Source organism: Protomyctophum bolini (genome assembly GCF_963924005.1).
Source record: "Protomyctophum bolini genome assembly, chromosome: 9".
Lineage (NCBI taxonomy): Eukaryota > Metazoa > Chordata > Actinopteri > Myctophiformes > Myctophidae > Protomyctophum > Protomyctophum bolini.
This window is the reverse complement of record NC_137870.1, coordinates 8,592,761-8,619,573: the sequence shown is the minus strand read 5'-3', so window position 1 is coordinate 8,619,573 and position 26,813 is coordinate 8,592,761. Positions and strand designations below refer to the sequence as shown.

Sequence of the window (26,813 nt, the reverse complement as noted above, 5' to 3'; positions counted from 1 at the left end):
CCTCTAACTATCACTAATCAGTAAACTCCTAATCACACACACACACCTTCTCTTCCCTTTCTTCATCCGTCCACATCCCTCCCTTTCTTTCTCATATGTACAGTATACCTCTCTCTCCAACTCCCTCTCTCTCTTCAACTCCCTCCCCACCTGTGTGTGTGTGTGTGTGCGTGTGTGCGTGCGTGCGTGCGTGCGTGCGTGCGTGCGTGCGTTTTGTATTTAGAGTTATTGATCAGCGTCTGTGTCTGTCGCTCGGCACAGATCAGTGAACATCGATCACTGATCCATTTAATTCAAACACTTTGTGTATAATATATAGATGAGAGGCTGTGCTTTGTGTCCATTACGTGAAGGACAAGCTAAAGGAGCTACATTAAAGCCGGTAATCTGCTCAGATGTAGCGAGGGACACGGTGTGTGTGTGTGTGTGTGTGTACCGGTATGTATAGTGAGGGACGCGGCGTGGTCAACGCACGCCCAAAATACACGTCAGCTTTGGGCACGACACTTTTTGAGAACTTGCTGACTTCATCCCTTCCCTCTGTATAGCTGTGCTGGAACACAGCGAGCGCTGCATGCCTATAAGGACACTCACACAGACCTCGTGAGGTCAATGGATTCCACAAGCAGACGGACGAGGAACAAGAAATTACTTAAAGTCATTATATCATATATCAGCTTTCCCTATGCAATCTATTCATAGACGTAATGCTTGTTGGTTTTTTTCCATTGGTTTCTACAAGCGTGGGTTTATTTTTATTTTTTTCCCCAGACCCCACTTTGGGAACCACTGCTCTATGCTGGGGGTCCCTGGCACAAGAAACTGGTGAAAAATGGCCGATCTAGAGACAGAGAGAGAGAGAGACAGAGAATGATAGGCAGAGGTGTTTTATTAGCTATTCTGATCACAGTTGACCTTCCAAATGACACGGCACTCAAACGGATTAGACTGCTCGGATAGGACAACAAGGACTGTGCAACGCACGCACGCACATACGCACGACACACACACACACACACACACACATACACACACAGTGATGGGGGAACGGTAGCAGCGATAGAGTGGTCATATGGAGTGGCTTGGGGAGCGAGGGAGGACCGCAGAGTGGACTGGAGGAGACACAGGGGATCTGTGTGTGTGTGTGTGTGTGTGTGTGTGTGTGTGTGTGTGTGCGCATTCTGTCCTTTGCGTGTGAGGTTAACGATGAGAAATGGTTGTGAAAGGTCAAAGGATGATCTGACCTTTACCAAGCTATACATCTCACTGTTACTTTATGAATTCACAGACAGACAGACAGACGCACACACACACACACACACACACATGCTTAGTTTTTGTCTCATCTCAGCTGTCCTGCGATTCCTGTTTAGGGGCGTAACCGTGTAACCATACATGTCTCGTCTCGTTGGTATCGTAACGATACATCGTTACGCTAATTAGCACTCGCATGACCGAAGTTAAAATATGACAGAAATGTGCTTAAATTCATATTTAGAAAAAAAATAAAATCTGAGATGATGGAATGATGATGGTCATGGAAGAAGAACCTTCTGAAAGCTCCACGGGCAAAGATTATCAACTTCAAAATGTGGAGTCTGTGCTGCCCCACCCCTCAGCCTGTTTCCAGTCCAGCTTGACCATGAGCTGGACTGGTCAGTTAGACACAAACTGTCTGTAGAAGAAGGGTCAGAGTAGGACGTATTTCCTGAGGAGACTGGCCTCTTTCAACATCTGCAGGAAGCTCCTGCAGATGTTTTATCGGTCAGTTGGTCTCCAGGAGCTGTGGTGAGTTGGGGAGGGAACGTCAGACAGACAGAGGGACACAGCCAGACTAGACAGACTGAAGGTCTTTTCTATGCTGTGGTGTGTTGGGGAGGGAACGCCAGGCAGACAGACGGACACAGCCAGACTAGACAGACTGAAGGTCTTTTCTATGCTGTGGTGTGTTGGGGAGGGAACGCCAGGCAGACAGACGGACACAGCCAGACTAGACAGGCTGAAGGTCTTTTCTATGCTGTGGTGTGTTGGGGAGGGAACGCCAGGCAGACAGACGGACACAGCCAGACTAGACAGACTGATTGAGCGTGCATGCAAGGTGACAGGGACCAAGCCTGACTCTGTGGCGGTGATGGCAGAGGAGAGGACTCTGGCTAAGACACTAGTCATTCTCCATGATGTCAGTCACCCACTGCACACAGAACACTTTATTCTCAATCTCAGTAATCTCAGAGTTTTATCCCAGACATGTAGCACAGATAGACTTAAGAAGTCCTTTATCCCAAGGGCCATTAGATCTATCTATCTATCTATCTATCTATCTATCTATCTATTTGCTGTTGAGTGAGAGAACAATGTCTTCTAGGGGTGCATACTTAGTTTAGACTAGTCATTGGTTAGACATGGGTTAAGGTTAGGTTTAGGTGTGCTGCCCTGTGGGAGGTTAGGGTGAGGGTTTGAGATAGGTTGTAGTTGTAGGACTAATGACTGGTCTAACCAATGACTAGTCTAAACCAAGTATACTGTCTAAACTAAGCACTGCACCCTGTTTTCTATAATCATGACCTATATCATAACCTATAATCAAACTATTGTGAACCCCTCCTATATAGAGTGTGGACTGCTGGCCCAAAGTCAGTAGAACGATGCACCCACTCTGACTGGATAGATCAGCACATGATAGGATGTGTCATGCAGTCGCTTGTCATCAGATGCAGCTCTGCTGAGTGCTCCTGCTGAAGTGACAGTTTCTCCCTCGCCAAATTTAACTCACAGAATTGACGTTGAGTCAACATGTTCCATTATACATGTTGGATGCGACAGTTGTTGTGAGTCACAACCAACTGTACCAGACATCATGTTGTTGGCCAGAGTGATGTCTCTGATCCACCAGAGAGGGTGGAACGCCTCTGTGAGTTATAGTTGCATGCGGTAAGAGCGCTTCTCTTCGCTGCCTGTCGCAGTTGAATGGTAGCCTGTATCTTTGTATCTTTCATGCCACTTGACTTGCCTGCATCTTCAACTGCAGTTGAATGGTAGCCTGTATCTTTGTATCTTTCATGCCACTTGCCTGCATCTTCAACTGCAGTTGAATGGTAGCCTGTATCTTTGTATCTTTCATGTCACTGCCTGGCGTCCATTACAGTTGAATGGTAGCCTGTGTACAGGTATCCCATACACAAATCAAACATGGCATACAATACGTACAACAAGTACACACACACATACCTACGTTACTGTAGGTTCTTGAGAGCGTACAATGAAACCCAATGGACCCATACGGGCATTGGGTTTCATGTCTGGGTTTCAAGTCTACAGAATTAGAGAATGTAGAATAATTGTTATTTTTGATCAACGTGTGCTGCTGGGGTCTGGGGAGCGTTCCTTTCTGAGTTGAGAGCTTTGGGGGCTTTCTGAGTGGAGGCAGTCTGAATGTAGCATTATTGGCATGACTAAGCCGTCTGTTTTCACACATAATCAAATGAAGGCTATAGTCGTCGTCCTCCTCCCCGCAAATCCCAAACCTTGTTGTGCTTAACCCATTCTGACCTGAGATCAGATTCATACGAGGTTTCCACGGGACACACACTGGTCTGATTAACCCATTCTGACCTGAGATCAGATTCTAAAAATGTCAGTCGTTCTTCGAATTTTTCAAAAATAGCAGACCTACAAGCTCGTATCGCGCCACTCGGTGGCGCGATATGAGCTTGTAGATCTGCTGTTTTTCAATAGCTAAAGCATAACATGATGCCAACACCAAAATGGGTGCCCGGTCAGAATGGGTTAAGCGATTACCCCCCCCCCCCCCCCCTTTCTCTCTCCCTCTCCCTCTCCCTCTCTTTCTCTCCCTCTCTCCCTCTCTCTCTCTCTCTCTCTCTCTCTGTGCTATGAGCATGTGTCAATGAAGGACATGAACTTGAGGCGATGTTTGTTGGCAGCAGCTTTGCTAAATGTTTTACAGGCAGAACAGAATTAAAGAAAGAAAGAAAGAAACTCTGAATAGGAAATCAGACGTCTCTAAGATTTGCCTGAAGGGATTCATCCTCCGATGACGACGTCAGAATATAAACGGGATCGAATGCACAGAAGTTATCCACGCAATATATAGAACCACGTGTCGCACATTTGTGTGGGGTCTTGTGAGCTTACAAGCTCATGGATTGATTGATTGATTGATTGATGCCCACCATCACTTAATGCAGGTTAATATCCGAACATCTGATACATTATAGATTTCAGCTAATTACTAGTATTAAAAGGTTAAATGTTAAATTTGTATTTAGTTCCTACAGTTAATATAACTATAACTAAATGCATTTTAAATTAAAATAAAATATTACTTTTCAGGATTCCAATTAAAAAATAACAAAACTTTATTCTGGATTTCAATTCAAATATAGCAAAAAATAGCCGATCTACAAGCTCAAATCGTATCGCGCTGCCATGCGTTTTGCGCTTGTAGAACGGCTATTTTTGAAACGACATGCACATTGAATATTACTGCCGTTTATGTGACATGTTGTGAGCTTGTTGAACGGCTATTTCTTTAATATATTTCCACACTAACTCCAGAGGGCCACATTCATTAGCCCTCTGGAGTGAGTGTGTGGCCTCTCCATTGTCACCGAAGCTGCCCACCCCTGATTTATTCGACAGAAATGTGAAACAGCAACACACTCACACTGCATGACCATAGGTGAGAGTATAAGGAAGATTGTTCGGTAGACAGACAGAGAGCTTTGCCTACTGGCTCAACTCTCTTTTCGTCACAACCGTGTGGTACAGCGACTGCAATACCGCCCCTGCCGCGATACTTAATTTCCCCACCACTGTCTGCATGTGATGAGGCTGATGATGTTTTCAAACAGCTGGCTCTATAAATTTAGTTGACAGAACCCATGCCATGCCATGACTCCAGATGGGAGAAGACTGCTGCTTTGTCCCGTCTCCAATGACAATATGCTAACGAGCAAAGAGTATGTGAAATATATTCATCACAGCGCTGTGTGTTGTCGACCGCTACGTAAGCTTTCTTTTCGTGGACAAACGGCTTCTCTCCATCTCTCTACAAAAGTCACTAAGTACGTGTACTCAAGTGACTGCACTTAAAGGAACTACAACATGCATTTTAAAACTAATGTTAATATTTATATATGTCCCTATGAGCAAAGCTCAACTTTACATTTGGGCAGACCCAAATGTAAAGTTGGGCTTTGCTCATAGGAAATTATTTGATCTATTTAGATTCTTGGCAAAGAGATGTATTTTAATTTTGTGGAAGACAGATGAAATACCCTCAGAACATAATGTGGATGGCCCAAATAATGTCACTACTATACCACTGGAGAGACTCAAGTATGAAACACAAAATAAGGCAGATGTATTTGTAGAGGTATGGACCCCCTTTTTGGATCATATTGAAGAGCGCATTTGACTCTGTGTAGGACGGAACCCACCTTAACGTGCACACATGAATTATACAACCCATGTACCACTTGGAAATTATTATTTATTATCTATTTTTTTATTTTATTTTTTATTTCTATTTTTTTCTATGTTTCTTCATTGTTGTTTCTATGTAAGTATAACTGTCCTGTATGTAAGTCTGCTGTGTTTGTCCTTGTGTCTATGTAAGGAAAACCCTCAAAATAAATAATATAAAAACATATATATTTATATTTATATATGTCCCTCAAAACATATTTCTAGTGGTTTCAGCTCTGACTTATGATGCGTTACCCGTTCAAATCATAAACTGGAAATAGAGGTAATGGATCGCACACCAAGACTGCATTTTATCAGCGGTCACACTGATAAAGGCTGGATAGCCGGAATGTTTGTCTTTCGATCGCTAGATAAACCCAGGCTTGTTTCCGTTCCATGCCAGCTTGGAAAATCAACAATGGCGGACATTGTAAACAAAGTTGAACTGCATATTCGGAACTGAAGGCTGAAGAGGGGAGAGGAATATTATACAAAGTAGGGCGATACTGATGATGACATCACGCATATACGACCAAATCAGTTGAACTGTTCCTGAGAGCAATTTCCATGAAAGCCCCTACAGTATAATGTTGAAAAGTCCTGATCTTTGTGGGGATAGAAAACACATAATGGGGAGCGCGAAAACACCAATATATATTTTGGTGTATATTTATATATATTAAGTGAATGAATTTCATGTTGTAGGACGCTTACGTTTTATTTTAGTTAGTTTAGTTTAGTTAAAATGTCTAAACTTTTACTTCTACTCCACTAACGTCCCAGAGGAAAATTGTTATTTGAAAACTTTAGTTACTGTACTAGTTACTTTGTGGATTTAGATTATTGTTACAACAATAACATGCATCACCCACTTCAGCCCCTTAATGTGCATGTGGGCCTTTTGAAAAATAGCCAATCTACAAGACATGACAGCCAGCAGCTGTTGAGTTGAGTGCAGGTTCACTTGGAGGTTGTCGGCTGGTTTGTTGAGCATTTAACCCATTTAGATCTGAGGCCGATTCTAAATCACGACAGTTTTCTGAAAAACCTATGTTTCTATGTCAGTCTCAAACTATTTAATGTCAAGGACCCCCAGAATATATATTTGGCCGCCTACCCCCATCTGAAAATATCTTGTTCCAGAAAACAAAATACCCCCCCCCCCCCCCCCCCCCGTAGCAAAGATTTGAGTTTAAAAAGTTCACTCTGAAATAATATAATATTCAAAGATTTGCGCCACATTTTCAGATCTACAAGCTTGAAGATCTGCTATTGTTCCATAGATAAAGTATAACATAATGCTTCAAACACCAAAAGGGGTTCCCGCCCTGAATGGAATAAATGAATTCAGGCACACAGAGAGGGCGCCTCTGTCAAGCACTTAATTTCCTGAAATGTGTAGTGCCTCACATTAACACACTCACTGCCACGCGTTCATTAATTGACAACACGTCGTCCGTGTCAGCGGCGCCTCCTACAGGTCTGTGTCAGCACTGCAGAACCACGGAGCAACCAGTCGGCTTGACCAAACTCCTACTTTTTACTTTTACTTTATTTGTTTATTTATGCATATATAAATGCAAATACAGCGGAATTATAGCTAAAGTAACTTTTATTAACTTTCAAATAATAAAGGATTCAAGTAATACAGGATACGCTGTCAAAGTGCACTAAAAGACCATTAAAACTGCACCTTTCATCATGTGTTTTACCCAGGATGCTTTGCTGTGACCTTTAATCATGTTTTTCTACCCAGGATGCTTTGCTGTGACCTTTGACCTTTAATCCTGTTTTTCTACCCAGGATGCTTTGCTGTGACCTTTGACCTTTAATCATGTTTTTCTACCCAGGATGCTTTTCTGTGACCTTTGACCTTTCATCGTGTTTTTCTACCCAGGATGCTTTGCTGTGACCTTTGACCTTTAATCGTGTTTTTCTACCCAGGATGCTTTGCTGTGACCGTTGACCTTTCATCGTGTTTTCCTACCCAGGATGCTTTGCCGTGACCTTTGACCTTTCATCGTGTATTTCTACCCAGGATGCTTTGCTGTGACCTTTTACCTTTCATCGTGTATTTCTACCCAGGATGCTTTGCTGTGACCTTTTACCTTTCATCGTGTTTTTCTACCCAGGATGCTTTGCTGCGGCTGGCGGCGGTGGTGGACGTCGGTTCCCTCCGAGATGCCCTCCGAGACAGCATACAGGAGCTGCTGCCCAGCACGGTACTCACACACACACACACACACACACACACACACACACACACACACACACGCACGCACACACAGCATACAGGAGCTGCTGCCCAGCACGGTACTCACACACGCACACACACACACACACACGCACGCACACACAGCATACAGGAGCTGCTGCCCAGCACGGTACACACACACACACACACACACACAGAGCTGTTAAACTCAGCTGAACTCTAGATTTCAGTGTAATCAAAAGCAGAATCCAAGGCCAGGTCTCATTGGGACGAGACTCAATTACCCGTCTGTGAAATGATATCCTGTTCATTTATAAACACACTTTCACAGGAGTGCACGTGTGTTTACACCCTGGATGGAGAGTCCAGGCTGTCGTGTGACGACCCACCGCACGAACTCCCACAGGACGGCAAGATCAGGTATACTGTGTGTGTGTGTGTGTGTGTGTGTGTGTGTGTGTGTGTGTGTGTGTGTCTGTGTGTGTGTGTGTGAGCTCTGCTCTATTCATCAAGGTTGGGGCGGAACATGTGGGACCTTTCTGATCAGCACCATGATTAGTACAGCAGAGCAGAGCAGAGTCTTGTGTCTAGCGGGATTTGCTTCCCAGCCCCGAAAACATTGTTTTCAGAGTTATGCGTCGTGAGTCAGCAACGGAGCTCTGGCCGTCTGGACGGTCCCCCCTCGCCTGGCCCGCGCACGGCGCCAAGACGGGACCGGCCAAGCCTGGGATGCGGAATAGTTTATTTCCCCTCAGGCAATCAGACTCTTGAAAGTGTAGTTTACCTATAATAGATAGATACTGGGACATTGGGGAGGTATGGGTTATGCAAAAGAAAAATAGATGACATGAACTCTATATTCAGTTTCTCATACTGTTTCCCTTTTTTTTTTTTTTATCTGGCTATGCTTTTTTATGATGTGAATTCCTGTAGTTTTTAGGTTCATTTAATTCAGAGTATTGTTTTGCACTTGATATTTTCTATTCTTGTATGAGTCTATGCTGTCTTTTAACCCTGTAAGACCCAGCGATGCTTTTTAGCAATAATTATATTTGATAAAGAAAAGAGTTTCAATAATTAGTTTTTCTGTTATTGTTTCACCTCTAAATCCCCCCACGGGAGAAACACAATTTGGTTTGCAAGGCTGCTTGCAGTTGGAAAAACAAAGACAAATAAATCAATCTTGAATGTTGATTTCTTGGATATGCCAAGCTTATTAGTACGGTGTACATATTCAGTATTACAATTACATCCTCTCTTTTTGCTCGTATTTTTCTGTCCGTCCCTCTCTTTCCTTCTCTACATCGTCTGATGGAAACCGAACAAAAACATTTATTTTTAAAGTACCTGTGCACAAGATGTAACAATGGAGGATATGTGCATGCATAAAGTGAGTGGCATAGTGAATTAAACGTTGTTTAACGTAATTTAATGCAATCAGATAGGACTTTTCTGTGTGGATGTGGATGTATGGGCTGTCAAGTTTTTTTTTCCACTCAGCAGGCGTTCCCGCATAACTTCAGATGAGATGAGATACTTTATTAATCCCTGATTCCCCCGACCCCGAAGGGACATTTAAGCGCTACAACAGCATAATGTGGCACATAAATCAAGCCGGACAGACAGAACAACAATAAACAAGTAGTAAAGTAGTATCTTGCCTCCCCGGCACGTTAAAATTACCACTGCTGAAGTACCCTTGGACAAGGCATTGAACCCCTACCATGAAATGTTCTATGAGCAGGGCCTGGCTGTAAACAAGTCCTTGAGCTTAGTCCAGTTACCCTGGGTAAATATAGTACCTTTCCTTTTTTTCTTACGTACGTACTTTCTCACTGCTACGCCTCTTTGTCTACAACAGCAATGTCAAGTCTGTTCTGCTGTATGGAACTTCTGAGAGATGGAGAGTGGTCAAAACAGACACTAGGAGAATAGAAGTGTTCCACAACAGATGCCTCAGACGTATACATATGTCACAGGAGTGACATATATGTATACGAATAAAATATCAAACAATGAACTGTACAAACAAACAGGGAGCCGGAGCATTACCAAGGACATTACACACAGACGCCTGAGATGGCTATAGGACATGTACTGAGGATGGAGCGGGACTGCACCACAAAGGGGGCCTTAAGATGGACACCACAACCAGGCAAAAGAAAACCTGGGAGGCCCAAGACCACCTGGCGCAGAACTGTGACGCAGGAGCTGGAACAGATGAACCTGTCCTGGGGAGGAGAGGCGCAACATGCTGCCAGGGATCGGATGCAATGGAGAGCGCTCATTGAAGCCTCATGTCCCATAGGGGACGAAGAGGACCTTCCCACGACCTTCTGACACACAGCGTGTTAGTCTCTCTCTCTCTCTCTCTCTCTCTCTCTCTCTCTCTCTCTCTCTCTCTCTCTGATCTCTCACGTATATGGAATCCACGGAGGGGTGCACTTATAGCTCTCCTGGGAGCAGCCATAGCTGAGGTGTATATACCATTATATTAAGCACAGCTTGACACCTCATTGTCGATTGCCTATACAGATCAAGGCTCAGTGGATTTGTCTGTGTACCCCTTTGTTTCTGAAGACATTCTTTTTGTCTTGTTTCTCCCTCGGGGGCAGGGGGGGGGGGTCTGAAGACAATCATTTTATCTTGTTTCTCCCTCGGGGGGGGGCTCTGAAGACAATCTTTTTTATTTTTCCACCCGTCTCAAATCATCACCTCCTCTGCCCGTACTGAGACATCGAAGGTGCACTGGGGATTCTACAGTTGCTGAAATGACTCTGTCTAGTCTCTCTGTTTCCACCCCCACCCCTCTCTCTCAATTCAATTCAAAAGGGAGCTTTATTGCCATGAGAAAACGTCTCTCTCTCTCTCTCTCTCTCTCTCTCTCTCTCTCTCTCTCTCTCTCTATCTCCCCCTTGCTACATGTCCTATTTTGACAGGCAACATTGGCAATTGATTTAAGCAGAAGATAAGAAATGGACAGAGGTGTGCTTTTTTCTGTAAATGAGCTTTATTGCCATGAGAAAACGTCTCTCTCTCTCTCTCTCTATCTCCCCCCCCCCCTTGTTATATGTCCTATTTTGACAGGCAAGATTGGCAATTGATTTAAGCAGAAGATAGCTTTTTTTTCTGTAAGTGATGAGGGAGTGACTGTTGTATAGTTGAAATGCTCTGAGAGGAAAAGGAAAATGGGGCAATGTAGCCTATTGTAGTTTGTAACAGATTGTTTTGAAAGAACGTAAACTATATTAAGAGTAAAAAGTGTCTCTCCCTGCGAGAGTGAGAGAGGGGTGTGGGGGGTCTGCTCATGAGGGACGCGTAGCTACAGGTCTGCTCATGATGGACGCGCACTCGCGTAGCCACAGGACACATTCAGAGGTGATTTCAGGATAACCGTCTCAGTCTGAATGCAACAGCCTGATCTAAATTGGATTCCATTTGTTGACTTGTTTGCATTTAGACTTATGCGTTTAGAGACGGTCCCGAAGGTTACAGACAAGGCTGCAGACACACAGAGAGAAAATAAATAACAAGTGCACGCACACGCACACACGCACACACACACATGCGCGCTCTCACACGCGCACTCACCCACACATGTCATTGCACACCACGAGCGTGCTGTGCGGACATATTCTACAACACAGTTCCAGTGTGGGTCCTGGAGGCTGGAGGCAGCGCGGATATTAAAAGAGCTACCAGGCACTTTGTAATCTGTCCAATTCACCTGCTTATATAAGCCTGTTATCAGGAACTAGGTAGTAACACGCACACACGCATACGTACGTACACACACACACACACGCACACACACACACACAGCATGAACAGCCTTGCCTCGAGGCAGCAGTCCACCTGCTAGAAGCTTATCATGGACCTTTATACTCACACACACACATGCGCACGCACGAACACCTGCCTGTAGAAAGAATCAGGGATGTGGGCAGGGAAACAAACACCCTATATAATCACTCACTGAGCATCATGAAGGCACTGAAAGACCCGCCCACCTCAGACATCAACATTATGATGTCACTGAGCATCATGAAGGCACTGAAAGACCCGCCCACCTCAGACATCAACATTATGATGTCACTGAGCATCATGAAGACACTGAAAGACCCGCCCACCTCTGACATCAGCAACATTATGATGTCACTGAGCATCATGAAGACACTGAAAGACCCGCCCACCTCTGACATCAGCAACATTATGACGTCACTGAGCATCATGAAGACACTGAAAGACCCGCCCACCTCTGACATCAGCAACATTATGATGTCACTGAGCATCATGAGGACACTGAAAGACCCGCCCACCTCTGACATCAGCAACATTATGACGTCACTGAGCATCATGAAGACACTGAAAGACCCGCCCACCTCTGACATCAGCAACATTATGACGTCACTGAGCATCATGAAGACACTGAAAGACCCGCCCACCTCAGACATCAGCAACATTATGAAAATTAGAAAAACTTAATTTTCAGGGTGAAAATCACACAAACACACACACACACACACACACACACACACGCTTGCACTGACAAAGATATGCAGAGACAAGACAGACACGCACGTACTCTCTCTCGCTCGCACGCACGCACGCACAAACATGCCGGGACAACAACTTGCACTTAGCAGAGGTCATTCCATTACACACTCCCAGAAGTCGGGAGAGCTTTGGCACCTCGGAGGTCAGTCCCCAGCGGGGGTGCATTGATCGACACAGTGAGAAGTGTCCATTTTGTGTCCACAGAGCACACACATCATCATGCTAGATGGATTAACTGGCACCTGATTGCAGTGTTAGCAGCCTTGGGGGAGGTGGGGGTCTTTTTCAGTTATCAGTGTGAGTGAAGGGCTCTCGCTCGCTGCAGAGGCGCCCAGCGTTATCTCTTCCGTTTCTGTTTTTTTTGCCATGTGGCTGACGACTGGTCTCCTCCCTCTCGCTATATTGAGCTACGGTGTGACGTGTATGTTTTCAGCGGTGGCGTCGCATGCAGGAGAGAGTAGGATGTGGAATGTATACGTGACCCGAATGGCGTGGGAAATTAATCCCATTTTATGTTTTATTCATTGTACACTTTTATCTCTGCTGTCTGGAAGAAACCACCTAACCACCAACATGTAAAAAAGAATCAGGAAATGTAAAACCAACACACAGACGTAAAGCGTGTTCAATATAGCACTGATTTATGATAAAGAAAAATAAAAAAGAAGAAAATAAAAAGATGGCTAAACGTTTTTTTGTTTAGTTAGCTGATTCGGCAGATCATCAGGATCCAATGGAGTTAGGAGGTTTCTGCCAAAGCACTTTTTTAATACTTTCCAATATTTATTTTTCAACCAACACCCACGTACAGGGTATTCAATAACATTATGAAAAACAAAATGGAGCTAGGTGGTTTCTTTCGGACAGCAACAATATATATATTTAAGCAATAAGCCACGAGAGGTCTCAGGTTATCGGGTATTTTACAATGGCTGGGAGGCATAGGCAGACCTCCCAGCCATTGTAAAATACCCGATAAGCTGGGGCCTCGAGTGGCTTATTACACGATATAGAGGAGGACGGAGAAGGAGATCAGCCGGAGAATCGGCCGGCAGGGGCGGTATGGCGGTCACTGTACCGCACTGAAAAGAGAGCTGAGCCAGAAGGCAAAGCTCTCCGTCTACCGAGCAATTTCCGTTCCTATATAAGGTCGAGAATATAAGTGGCCGAAATGAGTTTTCTTCGACGGGTGGCTTGATCTCCCTTAGAGAGAAGTTCAGTCACACGAGAGAGACTCGGAGTGGAGTCGCTTCTTCGCCTGGAAAGGATCCAGCTTAGGTGATGTTCTGGTTAGGATGCCTCGGGCGCCTCCCTATAGAGGTCCTCGAGGCACGTCCCACTGGGAGGAGACCCCCGGGGCAGACCAAGGACCACGTCCCACTGGGAGGAGGAGACCCCGGGGCAGACCAAGGACCACGTCCCACTGGGAGGAGGAGACCCCGGGGCAGACCAAGGACCACGTCCCACTGGGAGGAGACCCCCGGGGCAGACCAAGGACCACGTCCCACTGGGAGGAGACCCCCGGGGCAGACCAAGGATCACGTCCCACTGGGAGGAGACCCCCGGGGCAGACCAAGGACCACGTCCCACTGGGAGGAGACCCCCGGGGCAGACCAAGGACCACGTCCCACTGGGAGGAGACCCCCGGGGCAGACCAAGGATCACGTCCCACTGGGAGGAGACCCCCGGGGCAGACCAAGGATCACGTCCCACTGGGAGGAGACCCCCGGGGCAGACCAAGGACCACGTCCCACTGGGAGGAGGAGACCCCGGGGCAGACCAAGGATCACGTCCCACTGGGAGGAGACCTGGGAGGTGCAGTTGGAGGAAACACATCGACTCACTGGCCTTGGAACGTCTCGGGATCCCCCAGGAGGAAGTCACTAATGTTGCTCTGAGAGAGGGAAGTACTCTGGAGCTCTCTGGTGGAGCTGTTGCCCCCGCGACCTGACTACGGATAAACAGTTGAAAATGTCTGAGAGAGATGAAGCAGGGACCCTCTATCTGAGAGAGAGAGAGAGAGAGAGAGAGAGATGAAGCATGGACCCTCTATCTGAGAGAGAGAGAGAGAGATGAAGCATGGACCCTCTATCTGAGAGAGAGAGAGAGAGAGAGATGGAGCATGGACCCCAATATTGTATAATATTGTGTTGCAGATGAAACCTTGTCATAGAGGTTGTATTTTCGGTAACCACTTAGGGCAGATTCACACTCGGGACACTTGGCAGATGTTGTGGTTAGTGAGAATGCTGCGTAGTGCGTACTGTTCCCCGGAGCAGATCACCCCAACCGTGAAAGCATTGAATACAGTTGTTGAATGAAGTGTTCTCGGGTGAATCAAGGCCAATGTGAATCATGGCCAGCGGGGACCATGCAGGCAATCGTATTCAGGAACAGTTTGAATCAAACGGACTCAGTGTGAATCTGCCCCTTTATAGATACTTAACTTGACCTTTCACTCTGCCTTTTTCCCCACTCTTTGTTGAAAATATAGCCGATCTACAAGCTCACAGCGCCTCGCAGTGCCAGGCGTTGTGAGACATGTGTAGATATGTACAAGGATCACGTGCGTGCACAGAGCCTGATGTGTTCATGCACAATTATTGACAGTCTCAAACCATGCAGCGTACTCTGTTTCTAGAGGTGATATCTGCTAGCTTCAACATGTTGCTGGAAACATAGAGAGAGAGAGAGAGAGAGCTGCAGTGCTGCAGGCTCAGTGTATTACTGTAGCACTGCGTGCGTGCGGGGCTGCGGGGGTTCAACTCGATTATTCGGTGTACTGACTTAACTGGCCTCAGTTCTCTCTCTCTCTGTGTGTGTGTGTGTGTGTGTGTGTGTGTGTGTGTGTGTGTGTGTGTGTGTGTGTGTGTGTGTGTGTGTGTGTGTGTGTGTGTGTGTGTGTGTGTGTGTGTGTGTGTGTGTGTGTGTGTGTGTGTGTGTGTGTGTGTGTGTGTGTGTGTGTGTGTGCACGCGCGCAAAAGTAACTAATTATATTTACTCAAGTATTGTACTTAACTCATAACCCGCCACTAAAACCCCCAGGGTGAGCTGTTGGCTCCCGCCACCATAGACTCTCACATGGAGAACAAGACCGTTTAAGTTAGCCAAAATACGCTAAAGCCATCATCGTCTATTTAAGAGTCTTCAGAAGCATTCATATTTTAACCGGGATTTAGCATTGAGCCGCTAACATCGTCACGTTGTTCAATACAGCTCAATCTGAACCGTAATTCAGAGAAGAAGGGGCTCTGCCTTGTGTGGAAGCTAATGTGTAAATGTGAAGAGTTGCAGTGTTTATCAGTTTGTGCATGCAGAGATGCAGAGAGAGAGAGATGTCTACTCTGAAATCACGTATGCATGCTTTGTTTGTGTCGCGTTCGTGTTTGCCAGTCCTCTGTGTGTGTAATGAGGGGATATGCAGGACATTACAAGTATACTCGAAGCTTATACACTCATAGACATACAGGAATAATTATGTGTAGGAATTGAGAAGATTGCATTATACGTCCGCGCGGAGCACACATAACTACCCCGGGGTGGGTGTGTGTGTGTGCGTGTGTGCATGTGTGCGTGCGTGTGTGCGTACGTGCGTGTGTGTAAATGGTGCATTTATATAAGGCGCTTTACATAGATTGTCACATTTAACCATTCACACACGCTTTCACACATCTTTATTGCATTCACCGAATCACACACACACTTTCACACACCGATGGCAGAGGAAACCATGCAAGGCACCAACCTGCACATCAGGATCAATTCGGGGTTCAGAGTCTTGCTCAAGGTCAAGGACACTAACTCTGGGTGGAGGCCGGGGTTCCAGGTTCGAACTGGGGACCTTGTGTGGGTGCGTCTATAGTCAAAGGAACAAATGGTTTCTGTCGGGTACCTTGTATATTTAAAATTGTTATTTCTCTCCTCTCCTCTCCTCTCCTCTCCTCTCCTCTCCTCTCCTCTCCTCTCCTCTCCTCTCCTCTCCTCTCCTCTCCTCTCCTCTCCTCTCCTCTCCTCTCCTCTCCTCTCCTCTCCTCTCCCCTCCCCTCCCCTCCCCCCTCTCCTCTCCTCTCCTCTCCTCTCCTCTCCTCTCCTCTCCTCTCCTCTCCTCTCCATCAGGAGTATAGTGGACCAGCTGCAGAGACATCAGTGCGTGGGCCTGCCTCCGTCAGAACTGCCGGAGAAGTACCGACACTGCCTCGCCACGCCGCTCCCAGCCCAAAGACGAGGTGTGCGTGTGCATTTGCGAGTGCGTGTGTGTGTGTGTGTGTGTGTGTGTGTGTGTGTGTGTGTGTGCGCGCAGAAGAAAAGAAGTAAGATGTGAAGATGTAGGAGGGAGAGAGAGACAGAGACACAGAGAGAGAGACAGGGAGAGACACAGATGGAGAGAGAGAGAGACACACACACACAGAGAGAGAGAGACAGACACAGATGGAGAGACAGAGAGAGAGACAATTTACGATCCAGAGCGACTTACGTTTAACAACAGAACAGAGTGAGTGATAACAGAACAGAGTGAGTGATAACAGAACAGAGTGAGTGATAACGGAACAGAGTGAGTGATAACAGAACAGAGTGAGTGATAACAGAACAGAGTGAGTGATAACAGAACAGAGTGAGTGATAACAGAACAGAGTGAGTGATAACGGAACAGAGTGAGTGATAACAGAACAGAGTGAGTGATAACAGAACAGAGTGAGTGATAACAGAACAGAGTGAGTGATAACGGAACAGAGTGAGTGATAACAGAACAGAGTGAGTGATAACAGAACAGAGTGAGTGATAACAGAACAGAGTGAGTGATAACGGAACAGAGTGAGTGATAACAGAACAGTGAGTGATAACAGAACAGTGAGTGATAACAGAACAGAGTGAGTGATAACAGAACAGAGTGAGTGATAACAGAACAGTGAGTGATAACGGAACAGAGTGAGTGATAACAGAACAGAGTGAGTGATAACAGAACAGAGTGAGTGATAACAGAACAGTGAGTGATAACAGAACAGTGAGTGATAACAGAACAGAGTGAGTGATAACGGAACAGAGTGAGTGATAACAGAACAGTGAGTGATAACAGAACAGTGAGTGATAACAGAACAGTGAGTGATAACAGAACAGTGAGTGATAACAGAACAGAGTGAGTGATAACAGAACAGAGTGAGTGATAACAGAACAGAGTGAGTGATAACAGAACAGAGTGAGTGATAACAGAACAGAGTGAGTGATAACAGAACACAGTGAGTGATAACAGAACAGAGTGAGTGATAACAGAACAGTGAGTGATAACAGAACAGTGAGTGATAACAGAACAGAGTGAGTGATAACAGAACAGAGTGAGTGATAACAGAACAGAGTGAGTGATAACAGAACACAGTGAGTGATAACAGAACAGAGTGAGTGATAACAGAACAGAGTGAGTGATAACAGAACAGAGTGAGTGATAACAGAACAGAGTGAGTGATAACAGAACAGAGTGAGTGATAACAGAACAGAGTGAGTGATAACGGAACAGAGTGAGTGATAACGGAACAGAGTGAGTGATAACGGAACAGAGTGAGTGATAACAGAACAGAGTGAGTGATAACAGAACAGAGTGAGTGATAACGGAACAGAGTGAGTGATAACGGAACAGAGTGAGTGATAACGGAACAGAGTGAGTGATAACGGAACAGAGTGAGTGATAACAGAACAGAGTGAGTGATAACAGAACAGAGTGAGTGATAACGGAACAGAGTGAGTGATAACAGAACAGAGTGAGTGATAACAGAACAGAGTGAGTGATAACAGAACAGAGTGAGTGATAACGGAACAGAGTGAGTGATAACGGAACAGAGTGAGTGATAACGGAACAGAGTGAGTGATAACAGAACAGAGTGAGTGATAACGAAACAGGGTGAGTGATAACAGAACAGAGTGTTGCAGCTCGTTGGCAGAACAGTTGTGTTCGAACACAAAAGAAAGCGTTTATACAGAAAGGTTGAACCAATCCTCCACATCGGATAGATTACAGGCATTCATTCTTTCAATCAACGCGCTCATTGTGTCCGTCGGGTGGAAACCCTCTATGTCCAAAAAAAACGCTTATGTGATTAAAACATGCTGTGTTCCACATGGATCCAATGTGGTAATTATTCAGTCACAAGCTCCTGTTAAAACTCATTCGGCGCCACAGCGCCATCTGGTGGAGGGCTCAGATTGCAGCACATGTATTTTCACTATGCTTTAGTTTGGCCGGACGGAAGCCAACGGAAATTCCTGGTCCAAATTGTGGCGCCCAAAATCAAATTATTCCGATTCCTTCAAAACGCCACGGAGTAACTTCCATTGAAATGAATAGCTGGGGGCGGGGCAGTCCACCCTCTATCCTTTATAACAAAAGTACATCTTTGTGATGTCACTGATCACATGACCCCAGGTTCTAGACCTCCAGTTCTATAGGCTAAACGGAAAAGGGGGACTTTTTTATTACTTCTACACAACATCTCTGGTGTATTAATGACATAGTTCAATGTTGAACATTAGGGGTTTAGTTAGTTGGTTTAATTTATTGTCCACGTGTGAATATTTGTCCTCGGTCTCAACAACAGTAAAAAAACAAACAGTTACAACAACAGCAACAACACTTTTTTTTTCTCATGGCAAAAACGTGAAGGACAACAGTGGCAAATACAGTGAAAAACAACAAATCTAGCGAGACATGATATAATTTAGTGCCTTATTAATGGCATTATGGGATGAAGGAAATTTAAAAAATGTTACGGTTAGCTTTTGGTACTTTTGGTCTACCTTTAAGTTTCTCCCTGAGGCCCATTTGCACGTGCTCAGAGTTTAATAACACTGGCCAGTGTTAGCACGTCTCGCGTACATCAGTTCACTAACGCTAAGGAGTTTCGTTAAGATGTCTTTGTCTGTTATTAATCACACTTCAATTAATAATATACGCTCTTTCACGTCTGTAACCAAAAAATTACCCAATCTCTGTGATGGATGGCTTCAGTACATGCGCTGTGAAATCTACCAAAAAGTGACAGGTCGGTGACTGATGGACCATTAATTCCTTTTGTCCACTTTTACCCTCCATCATTCTTTTACTGACAGGCAGGCTGGCAGACAGGCGGGCGGGACCGGCGGGGCAGGCGGGCGGGCAGACTGAGGGAGAGAACAGGACAGGAGACACAGAGAGAGAGAGATAGAGAGAGAGAGAGGGGAGAGAGACAGAATTGAGTGTGTCAGCGAGACAGTGAGAGAAAGAGAACAAGAGAGAAAACAAATGTACTCTGAATCAATGTTTCCAAGTCGTTTGAAATTAATGTGTTCCCTGGACCGCTTTTTCATTATCTTCTTTCTTTCTTTCTGTCTCTCTTTCTCACAGCGCTCATCGTTCCTTTATTGGATCAGGACAAGAGTAAAGCCATTTCTGTTTTACTGGTAAGTCACTCAATCTTGAGCGCACGCAGCCACACACACACACACACATGCACGCGCGCACACATGCACGCCTGTAGCTTGTAGAACTGAAGATTTTTTGACATTTGAAAATGTGAGTCCTTTTTTTCCACCACTGGCCAGGTCAATAAAGATACGGATCAGCCGCGGTTCAAAGCACTTTGGTGTACGGAGCGGCCCGGCCTCTACGGAGCGGCCCGGCCTCTACGGAGCGGCCCGGCCTCTACGGAGCGGCCCGGCCTCTACGGAGCGGCCCGGCCTCTACGGAGCGGCCCGGCCTCTACGGAGCGGCCCGGCCTCTACGGAGCGGCCCGGCCTCTACGGAGCGGCCCGGCCTCTACGGAGCGGCCCGGCCTCTACGGAGCGGCCCGGCCTCTACGGAGCGGCCCGGCCTCAACGGGCCGCCATCCAGGCTTTTAAGACTCCTGTTTTGGCGTCACGCGTGACAGGTTTCATAAACCCTTGTAAGAGAATACAGTCAGATATAGTCAATGTAGCCAGAATGTGAACCCGGGCATGTTGAGTATACACCAAAGTTTAGAAATGTTGAGCACGTGTCAAACTAGGGGGTTTTCATGATGCTGAATCCATTCCAAGCATTAGTTTTGCACAAAAAACGGCCATAGCCATCATCACAAAGGTGATGATGTGTATGTGTGCGTGCTATGAACTATATGTGTATGTGTGTGTGCTTGTGTGTGCGTGCACGTGTGTGTGTGTGTGTGTGTGTGTGTCTGTCTCACAGGTAAGCTGTAAACCCCTAACAGACCAGGATGAGGTGTATCTCAACACTTTACAGAAACATGTAAGTGTAACTGTATGTGACTTCTTCGATTTTTATTTGCTTTCTTCATGAAATTACTTGAAACTCGTTTTTTTTGGGAATGTTATCCTACGTGTCGAGTCCTCCAGACCTGTATAGCTACGTGTCCCTCATGAGCAGACCTGTAGCTACGTGTTCCTCCTGAGCAGACCTGTAGCTACGTGTTCCTCCTGAGCAGACCTGTAGCTACGTGTCCCTCATGAGCAGACCTGTAGCTACGTGTCCCTCCTGAGCAGACCTGTAGCTACGTGTCCCTCATGAGCAGACCTGTAGCTACGTGTCCCTCATGAGCAGACCTGTAGCTACGTGTTCCTCATGAGCAGACCTGTAACTACGTGTTCCTCCTGAGCAGACCTGTAGCTACGTGTCCCTCATGAGCAGACCTGTAGCTACGTGTCCCTCCTGAGCAGACCTGTAGCTACGTGTCCCTCCTGAGCAGACCTGTAGCTACGTGTTCCTCCTGAGCAGACCTGTAGCTACGTGTCCCTCCTGAGCAGACCTGTAGCTACGTGTCCCACATGAGCAGACCTGTAGCTACGTGTTCCTCCTGAGCAGACCTGTAGCTACGTGTCCCTCATGAGCAGACCTGTAGCTACGTGTCCCTCATGAGCAGACCTGTGGCTACGTGTCCCTCCTGAGCAGACCTGTAGCTACGTGTCCCTCCTGAGCAGACCTGTGGCTGATCCAGGCGACAGCGCCTGCGTCACTCACTCACTCCCCGTCTGAAAAGACCTTATCGTTGCTGCTCTCTCCCTCTGTCCGCATTCTATGTATGATTATTCACTGTTGCTCTGGGTAACTTCCTATGGGTGATCATTCACTGTTGCTCTGGGTAACTTCCTATGGGTGATCATTCACTGTTGCTCTGGGTAACTTCCTATGGATGATCATTCACTGTTGCTCTGGGTAACTTCCTATGGGTGATCATTCACTGTTGCTCTGGGTAACTTCCTATGGGTTATTATTCACTGTTGCTCTGGGTAACTTCCTATGGGTGATTATTCACTGTTGCTCTGGATAACTTCCTATGTATGATTATTCACTGTTGCTCTGGGTAACTTCCTATGGGTTATTATTCACTGTTGCTCTGGGTAACTTCCTATGGGTGATTATTCACTGTTGCTCTGGGTAACTTCCTATGGGTTATTATTCACTGTTGCTCTGGGTAACTTCCTATGGATGATCATTCACTGTTGCTCTGGGTAACTTCCTATGGGTTATTATTCACTGTTGCTCTGGGTAACTTCCTATGGGTGATTATTCACTGTTGCTCTGGGTAACTTCCTATGGGTTATTATTCACTGTTGCTCTGGGTAACTTCCTATGGGTTATTATTCACTGTTGCTCTGGGTAACTTCCTATGGGTTATTATTCACTGTTGCTCTGGGTAACTTCCTATGGGTGATCATTCACTGTTGCTCTGGGTAACCTCCTATGGGTGATCATTCACTGTTGCTCTGGGTAACTTCCTATGGATGACTATTCACTGTTGCTCTGGGTAACTTCCTATGGGTTATTATTCACTGTTGCTCTGGGTAACTTCCTATGGGTTATTATTCACTGTTGCTCTGGGTAACTTCCTATGGGTGATCATTCACTGTTGCTCTGGGTAACTTCCTATGGGTGATTATTCACTGTTGCTCTGGATAACTTCCTATGGGTGATTATTCACTGTTGCTCTGGGTAACTTCCTATGGGTTATTATTCACTGTTGCTCTGGGTAACTTCCTATGGGTGATCATTCACTGTTGCTCTGGGTAACTTCCTATGGGTGATCATTCACTGTTGCTCTGGGTAACTTCCTATGGGTGATCATTCACTGTTGCTCTGGGTAACTTCCTATGGGTTATTATTCACTGTTGCTCTGGGTAACTTCCTATGGGTGATCATTCACTGTTGCTCTGGGTAACTTCCTATGGGTGATCATTCACTGTTGCTCTGGGTAACTTCCTATGGGTGATCATTCACTGTTGCTCTGGGTAACTTCCTATGGGTGATCATTCACTGTTGCTCTGGGTAACTTCCTATGGGTGATCTGATCATTCACTGTTGCTCTGGGTAACTTCCTATGGGTGATCTGATCATTCACTGTTGCTCTGGGTAACTTCCTATGGGTGATCATTCACTGTTGCTCTGGGTAACTTCCTATGGGTGATCATTCACTGTTGCTCTGGGTAACTTCCTATGGGTGATCTGATCATTCACTGTTGCTCTGGGTAACTTCCTATGGGTGATCATTCACTGTTGCTCTGGGTAACTTCCTATGGGTGATCATTCACTGTTGCTCTGGGTAACTTCCTATGGGTGATCATTCACTGTTGCTCTGGGTAACGGCATCCGCTAAATGCCTACATTGATAGTAAATTCATGTAAATTCTCACATGATTTAGATCTGCTACTTTTGATGCTTTTAGGATCAGTGATAGGATCAGTAGGATCAGTTAATTCACCAAATGTGCGTGCGTGCGTGTGTGATTCTTCTCTCCAGGCATCAGTCGCGTGTCAGCGCGTCAGCAGCCTCCAGTCGTCGTACCAGAGACCTCCCCTTAGCCCCTCCCCCATCACGGCCCACAATGCACTGGTGCTATCGCCCCTGTCCCTGTCCGACCAGGACTACTGCCAACTGGACCAGAACATCCTGGAGCTCTGTGGTACGACCCGCCCCAATCTGAACATGGACCCCCAAAACCAAAAGATTTGACTAAAATACACACATTTAAAGAGAAATAGCAGTTGTCCCTGCCTCAAAATGACTTGATTTCTGAGGGTTATATTTAAAGCATTCTAAACCGGTAAGACGCCCTGAGGGCGAGAAGCTGAAACAACAGTTCCATATATGGAGATCTATAGGGGTTTGATGAGGTCAGATCAACATATGGAATTCATTCTGTACTGGCCATATGCAGCGTGTCTTGACGGTACAGCGTTTGATGAGGTCAGATCAACATATGGAATTAATTATAATATTGGCCATATATGGGGAGTGTCACGAGGCGAGACTGACAGATGTCAGATGCAGGTTTTCATAGTAAACTGTGGCCAGTCGCAACTAATAGTCCACCCAGTTAAGCATCCCTGTCTCTCTCGGCCGCCATCTAGTGTTGACTGCTTAGAATATAGTGGTACCACGAAAAAGGTGTTACCCCAGGACTACCAGGTGGGTACCACCCCCCAGGACTACCAGGTGGGTACCACCCCTCAGGACTACCAGGTGGGTACCACCCCCCCAGGCACTGTCAAGTGCACACGTTGTACAAGTGTGCTACTCTGTGAGCTTTTGCACGTGTACTCACGGAATACGGACCCCCAGTAAGTGACCAATACGATGGTACGTGGCGGGATATGATTAGCTTTCTGTTAGCGATGTTTGGCTAACTGTCGGTCCCTTTCAACAATATGTGTGCAGTCACGTCCGCCATATGAGCAGTCAGTCCCAGCCAATGAACTCATACGAAATAACAAACGCAACCGGGCGTGACGTTTTCCAGACAGGCCGGCCAGGAAATTGTTTGTTCATAGAATACATTCTAAAAACCCACTAACTCTGAGATTGTAACCTGTGAGGTTGACCCTCCCCCCCCCCCCCCCCCCCCATGAACCCTGAGCAGTAACCACTGCAGCTAATGGTTGTTCTGGGGGTCCGTGGACCACTGCAGTAGGTAATGGTTATTCTGGGGGTCCGTGGAGTGGACCACTGCAGTAGCTAATAGTTTTTCTGGTCCGTATTATTGCGAAAAGAAATAGAATAAAGTGAAAAGATGCTGCATCACATCAACATGGCCCATCTCCAAGTAAACAAACAAATGCATTATAGATTTCCCCACAAACATAGACACAAACAAATGTGTCTATGTGACCCCCCCCACACACACACACACACACACACAAACACACACACACACACACATGCACGCACACACGGACGCGCACACAAATAGACCCACACTGGTACTGTATATAAGCAACTCTCCAGGGTGTAGGGCCATGCATGGTAATACTGTAAGCCATCTGAATAAATAACCTTTCATGAATTTAGATTGCTTCTGTCAATAACAGCAACACGTCCTTGACATGTGCACGCACACACACACACACACACACACACACACACACACAGAGAGAGGGTTCCTGACAACAGGCCCCGTGACGGTACTTTACACTTCCACAGAAAAACACACTTTATATGCTCAGGAGTATAATGGAAGTCTTTACACACACAGTGCACACACGTACAACACGCGCTCTGGCAGGCGCTCGGGCACGCACACACGCGTGTAATGTAAATATGCGTGTTATGTAAATATGGTTCATGTTTTCGGTTGTTATTAGAGAAAGTAAATATTTTACTTTCTCGAATAACAACCTAAAGCATGAACCTCGAGCTGTTGTCAGAAAAACCTCCAGTTCAGACAGGCTTTCTGATCTATAGTTCTGAGAGTCACAGCAATTTGAAAATATCAATATTGTAGTGGTTAAACTAATTGTGGTGTTATATTAAGTAATTTTATTTCAAGGAGTCTGCAATTTATTCTCTCTCTCTCTCTCTCTCTCTCTCTCTCTCTCTCTCTCTCTCTCTCTCTCTCTCTCTCTCTCTCTCTCTCTCTCTCATCTTCATGCTGAGGAACTAAGGCTTTGACACTGAAAGGCTATTGATTAAAACAGTATACCAGAAAGGTGTTTCTCTTCTCCCTCGCTCGCGTCCTCTCTCTGTCGTGGACTGTTCCTCTGCACTCCCTCCATGCGGTGCTGCATGCATGGATGTGCACACATTGTGCGTAAACAACAACACTCCACTTCACACATGCAAAGTTTCAGAAAGCTGCAGAGTGTCAGTAGCATTATGCACAGAAATGGTCCAGTGTTGTTGTGTGAGCTGCTAAGTAGTAACGGTGTGTCGACACTGTGGTGTTGTTAAAAGCCAATGGGGGAGGGGCTTCGGTGCTGCCTCACAGCTAGAGAAGGTCCTTGGTTCGATTCCCGCTGGGGGTGTATTTTCTTTCGCCAACCCAAGGCGGGGTTAACGTGTGTGGAGTTTGCATGTTCTCCCCGTGTCCCCTAGGGTAGGTACCCTCACAAAAAAACATGCCGTAATCCTGGTCTCTAAACTGCCTCCCCCTGGCCAGCATGGGCGCCTGATCGAGGGGAAAGGAACTGGTCGCAATAACGTGTTCCTTCCACGAACTACGTCCAACCGGGGAAACTCTCCCCTGTCAGGTGAAAAGAAGCTAGCTTAGACTCCTCGTGCATAGAAGGGAGCATGATCTGTATTACCAGTCCCTCTGTCCGGGGAGCGTGGACTCCTGAGAATTTCCCCCACGCACGTTTGTTCTAAATTTGGGTGGCATCAGATCATGGTGGCTCCCTCTGGTGTTGTGGCTGTGGTGGGTGTCAGACAGTCTGTCACTGGCATTGGGGAGGTAAGGCCTATTCATAGTCTCTAGTAGAGAGATGTGTTGTGTGACCGGTGACCACCATCACCATCAGTGACGTGGTACTGTACATGGTGCAGTTTTCGGTGGTCACCTCTTCACCCAAAACTGGACTATGAGTAGGCCTGTAGTCAGACAGACGGGAGGGTGTAGAGACATTGGGGAGGTATAGTTATATGAGGGTGTTGAGACATTGGGGAGGTATAGTTATATGAGGGTGTTGAGACATTGGGGAGGTACAGTTATATGAGGGTGTAGAGACATTGGGGAGTTATAGTTATAAGAGCGTGTAGAGACCGTTGGCTATATCTGAAACACCTGTTTCTAACTCTCTGTTTCAGGTGAGCTGTATGACCTCGACGCCACCTCGCTCCAGCTCAAAGTCATCAATTATGTAAGTGGCGCTTACATAATTATCTCTCTCTCTCTCTCTCTCTCTCTCTACCGGTGTTGGCCGCTCAGCTGTTTATATCTATCTGCTCTTAACACTTCATCAGTTACCTCCGTAACGACATCCCCCGATGGGGGCGATGAAATCAAGCGTAGCGATAGTTGACGGAGGGCAGAAGGTTATTAGTTCCCCTCATTCATTCCCCCTCTAGTAATTGATTCTGCTTCTTTAAATCGGCATGCCTCTCTAGGCCACACCCACATTCCCACAGTGCATTTCAGGCGGCCTACTTAAGCAGCCTCAGCTCACCACTCATTCTCCATGCTGAGCTGTCAAGCAGCTCGTGCGGCGTCTGCGTTAAGATTTCCCCCCACCTCCCCGGCCTCTCCTCCCTGTAGTTCTTATAGTCCAGGGGTTATGGGATATTATTGTATTGTTTGCCATTGTGTTGAATGATGTGTCGATGTG

The 26,813-nt window shown here is 46.2% G+C and overlaps 1 protein-coding gene across 1 annotated transcript in view; it reads left to right on the top strand.

Moving 5' to 3' along the window:
- pde2a (phosphodiesterase 2A) overlaps positions 1–26,813 on the top strand; it is a 229,510-nt gene that overhangs the window by 153,001 nt on the left and 49,696 nt on the right. Inside the window, exons 3-9 of the mRNA XM_080772141.1 lie at positions 7,620–7,709; positions 8,034–8,122; positions 16,376–16,485; positions 19,629–19,684; positions 20,448–20,507; positions 23,014–23,176; positions 26,296–26,348. Coding sequence (XP_080628267.1) covers positions 7,620–7,709; positions 8,034–8,122; positions 16,376–16,485; positions 19,629–19,684; positions 20,448–20,507; positions 23,014–23,176; positions 26,296–26,348 — 621 coding nt within the window. The remainder of the gene's footprint in view (positions 1–7,619; positions 7,710–8,033; positions 8,123–16,375; positions 16,486–19,628; positions 19,685–20,447; positions 20,508–23,013; positions 23,177–26,295; positions 26,349–26,813) is intronic.